Here is a 4,928-nt window from a genome sequence, read left to right as displayed (position 1 = left end):
GAATATTAAAACTCTAGGACTGATTTTTTCTTTACATTTGGTATAATAAAACAGGCATTGGGGATGTGATTCTTGTCACGGATCATTCATGACTTTAATGGCAGACTATCCCCAAATGAAGATGAAAGCAAGTTCCTCCTTTTCAAATAAAAGATTTTTTTTTTCTGGGAAACAGGAAACAGGGAGATTTATATTGATGATACTGTAGATGGGTGGTGCTGTGAGGCTTTGCATATACTGTAGATTAAAGAATGTCTCAAATGGAGTTTTGGGGTCATTAATTAAAAGGGCCAGGTGGCACCTGGGGGTGATTGGAGATCCTGCTGGCAGGTGACACACTCAGGTATTTGTCTTGGTTCCTCAATCCCCTCTTACAGATGCACAAGTGGCTCCAGATGAATGTTTTGTGAATAACACGAAAGGTGATGAGTACCGCTACTGCAGTAAGATAAATGATAGAAATATTCCATGCAAACAAGAGTAAGCACTTTAAATTATTTCCTGCTATAATGATGACATCATTTAATGACAATATAAGAAATGTTTTCAGATCCACATCTGTGGGAACTTAATTCTACTACCCTAAAACAACAATTTCTGAATGGCTGATTTTCCTGTGTTTTCCATCTTAGGTTTCAAGATAGAGCACAAGTGGTATAGAATAGAATAGAATAGAATAGAATAGAATAGAATGGAATGGAATGGAATGGAATGGAATGGAATGGGATAGGATAGGATAGGATAGGATAGGATAGGATAGGATAGGATAGGATAGGATAGGATAGGATAGGATAGGATAGGATAGAATTCTTTATTGGCCAAGTGTGATTGGACACACAAGGAATTTTTGTTTGGTGCATATGCTCTCAGTGTACATAAAGAGAATAAAATAAATTCATAAAGAATCAAAAGACACAACACTTAGTGATAGTCAAGGTTACTAATAAGCTATCAAATCATACTAGGAAACAATAAAAACAATCTAAATTGAAAGATACAAGCAACATAGTTATAATCATAAGTTTGGAGACATAGATGCTAGGACGGAAGAAAATACTAATAATAATACAGTCTTAGTAAATTATTTGACGGTGTTGTGAGAATTAGTTGTTAAGCAGAATGATGGCATTTGGGGGAAAAAATTGTCCTTGTGTCTAGTTGTTCTGGTGTGCAGTGCCCTACAGCGTCGTTTTGAGTGTAGAAGTTGAAACCATTTATGTCCAGGATGGGAGGGGTCTGTAGTTATTTTCACAGCCCCCTTTTTGACTTATGCAGTATACAGGTCCTCAATGGAAGGCAGGTTGGTAGCCATTGTTTTTTCTGCAGTCCTAACTATTTGTTGAAGTCTGTGTCTGTCTTGTTGGGTTGCAGAGCCAAACCAGACAGTTAGGGAGGTGCAGATGACAGGTTCAATAATTCCTCTGTAGAACTGATTCAGCAGCTCTTTGAGCAATTTGAACTTTCTGAGTTGGTACAGAAAGAACATTGTTTGTTGTGCTTTTCTGATGACGTTTTTGATGTTAGGTGTCCTTCTTTTTAAAAGATTGAGTGACAAAGAAAAGGTAGTCCTTGACTTATAGTCATTTGTTTAGTGACTGTTCCAAGTTACAATAACACTGAAATAAGTGACTTAAAATTGGATCTTGCACTTAGGACTATCACAATATTCACTAATTTAAAATAGATCACATACATAAAAAGTTAACCCAAGATCATCTGCCTGTTAACACAAGCCCAGGGCTACCCTTGAAGAATATTTGAAAGGTCCAACTGGTACAGTGGTGCCAACAATTCTGGAGGCTCCTCACATGGCACATGAGACACCCTCGTTACATAATCAAGACAGGTTGCCTCTTCTTTTCAGGGTGTTGGCTGTTACCAATAAAGCCCTTTCTGATACAAATGCAGGGTATCCGAGGAATCACCTTAACTCCTTTTGACTAATCCACTCCAGTCATTCCTATTTCAGATCCAGTCAGCCAAACCTTTCAGCTGGCAGGGTCCAGGAGAGGAACCTTTCCTGTTGTCCCCCTGTCCCCCTCCATATTCTCCCGTCAGAGGTGAGGTTTGCCTCACAGTTCTGGATTAATCTTTTTATTCTAACTTTTTAATCTTTTATTTTAATTGCTTCTTTTTAACACTTTTTGACATTTATGATATTGTAAGCTGCTCAGAGTCTTTGAATTAGTGAGAAAGGTGGTGTGTAAATTAATTAATAAATTAATTAAACTGTTTGCAAATGAGCAAAGAAACAGACCTCTCATTAATCCACTCTTGTTAATTAAAAGGAATTGACTTTTTTCAGGGATGTAAAATGTGGCAGGTTATTCTGCACAGGTGGTACAGAGAACCCTTCAGCTGGAGAAGAGGTCTCATTTGGTTCATGCAAAGGCAGCTATTCTGAAGTAATTGAAGATATTGGAATGGTTGACCCAGGAACAAAATGTGGAGTAAACAAGGTTAGTAAAAGATTACCTCTAATTTTTGTGGTCTAAAGTTTGATTCCAATCAAACTTTGAACATATGGATTTAATCTTTTTTAACTTTTGAAATGTGTGTTTTTTTAATGTTGTACGCCGCCCTGAGTCCTTTTGAAGAAGGGCGGCATATAAATCCAAATAAACCAAACCAAACCGAACCAAGGGGTGAATAAAATGACTTTGGAATGGATCATATTGAAAGCTGGTCTAGATTTTCCACAGTTCTGTGAATCTAAGTAGAAGAAAAACTATCCAACTACCCTTCTTCTTCTTTCTTTGTTTCCCTTCAAACAACAACTACAACTAATGAGTTGAGTGTCTGTTTCTTTTTTCTAAGAACAAAATGCCTGGCCTCCTCAGAGCCTTGTGCTTCTCCCTTGCAGCACTTTCTGGACAGAGACAGTCCTTTCTCTTCACTTGTAGGTATCTCCATAGGGAAGGAGGAAGAGAGAAATGAGAAAATCAGGGCAGAGCTGGTTGTGACCTAAAGGTCACCAGTTCAATGAAGCCACTTAGAAGTGCTGAAGCAATCCCAAAGCTTATGTGAAAGGAGCAGGAATCACTTCCCTTGTCTTTTTATACAGTTTAATATAAATATATATAATATACAATATATAAACTAAAAAAGTTTATTGAACATCTTTGTTTTATTCTAAGGAATGACAGAGCTCAGTTGTCTAGGAAAGCATTACTTGCCGTATTGATAGTCTTTGTCTTTGACTTTCAGGTCTGTCGCTTGGGGAAGTGTGTTAACTTATAGACAGTCTTTGGATGAATAATTAGCTTCTCTCAAATTTGATTTTGGAGATCGTGCTTCCCGAAGTCTTCCTTCAAGTCCAAAGGAACCATTTACCTTCATTCTAATCATCAATCACTCTTAGCTTCTTGATGGCACCTAAAATATTTCTTCTCCCTATTTAATCCAACTCTTTTTTGCTGCAATTAAATCTTTTTCCTACCACAGAGCTCCAGGGGCATGTCCAACATCAAAGGCATATTTAATGTCAATTGGTCATTTTGTCTTTTGCCAATTGCAAATCATATTTTATTTCAACAAGTTCTGCCTTTTGAGCTGGAGTATCCAAAGACAAGGCTTCTTGTTCAAAAATTTCATGCTGATTCCAAGATGTAACTGCTTTCATCAATAAACAATTCAAATGCTGCATTTTATAAAGGTTGATCTTTCAAATTTTCAGAAGTAAACTACAACAAGAATTTGCATGTAATCATGAGATAGTAAATCATCAGGTGAATTATCTACTGGCATTAAAGAGACTTATCTTATTCACTCACCCGGAAAATTCAAAAGGTTGATAGCATCTTGTTCACTTTGTTTTAAAAAGAGCCCCTAACAATAAATAATCCACATATGGCAGCATTTTTTCCTGGTTTGGATGGGGAAGGGTTTCATCTAAGTAGGTCAGAAAGCAAAAGCGAAAAAAGGGAAAGTTAGAATATTTTGGACATGTGATGCGATACCCGGAAAAATACAACATCCTTCACAATCCTCCAGGGAAAGATTGAAGGCAAATGAAGTCCAGGCAGAACAAGAACATCATGGCTTCAGAATCTAAGGGACTGGTTTGGACAAAAGTCAGCAGCACTGGAGGAGGAGGAGGAGGAGGAGGAGGAGGAGGAGGAGGAGGAGGAGGAGGAGGAGGAGGAGGAGGAGGAGGAGGAGGAGGAGGAGGAGGAGGAGGAGATAATCAGATATAGGAGACCCTAACAATAATCCACATATGACAACATTTGTTCCTGGTTTTGGTGGGGGTGGGTGTTCCCTCTAAGTAGGTCAGAAACAGGAACTTTATCAAAAATGGTTGGGCTATTTTCAAAGCCTTGGGTTAAGAAAGTCCAGTGCAGCTGAGCTTCTGTACCTGTTCATTGTCAGACCACTAAAAAGTGGACAACCTCTGGCTAACTGCTTGAAGGGGAAAGAGAGGGAGGGAGTTAGTTAGTTAGTTAGTTAGTTAGTTAGTTAGTTAGTTAATTAATTAATTAATTGCACATTGTACAATGAAATTAAATGCCATCTTCAGTGTAGATTATAACTATAAAAATGAAAACACAAATACACATCCTTCACATTCTATATAATTGAAATTGAAACCCTGATATTGCATTCATATTGCATTATACTGTAGAATTTAATACAGTTGCTGCCCTGGGATAGAAGCTGTTTTTCAGCCTATTTGTCCTTATTTTTATTGTCCTGTACCGTCTGCCAGATGATAATAGTTCAAAAAAAGGGCGCCCAGGATGAGATGGACCTTTAAGGATGTTTTGAACTTTCTTAAGGCAGTGGGAGCTATAAAGCTCTTGCAAAGAGTGGAGAGGACTATCAATGATCCTCTGGGCAATGATGTTAACCCTCTGCAGCACTGCCTTATCTGCCGCTGTGCAATTGGCAAACCATACACAGATGCAAAAATCTATCACTTTGTGTAG

At 38.0% G+C, this 4,928-nt stretch overlaps 1 protein-coding gene across 1 annotated transcript in view; it reads left to right on the top strand.

Annotated features, from left to right (window-relative positions):
* Positions 1–4,928, top strand: part of LOC309395980 (zinc metalloproteinase-disintegrin-like ohanin) — a gene marked incomplete at both ends in the record, with an annotated part of 96,645 nt that extends 91,717 nt beyond the window's left edge. Inside the window, 3 exons of the mRNA XM_081960692.1 lie at positions 378–480; positions 2,306–2,459; positions 4,779–4,928. Of these exons, the coding sequence (XP_081816818.1) occupies positions 378–480; positions 2,306–2,459; positions 4,779–4,928 (407 nt within the window). The remainder of the gene's footprint in view (positions 1–377; positions 481–2,305; positions 2,460–4,778) is intronic.

The sequence above is a fragment of the Natrix helvetica genome (genome assembly GCF_964273705.1).
Source record: "Natrix helvetica genome assembly, chromosome: 8".
Lineage (NCBI taxonomy): Eukaryota > Metazoa > Chordata > Lepidosauria > Squamata > Natricidae > Natrix > Natrix helvetica.
Note: the sequence above shows the minus strand (reverse complement) of the source record. Positions and strands in the feature narration are given on the sequence as shown.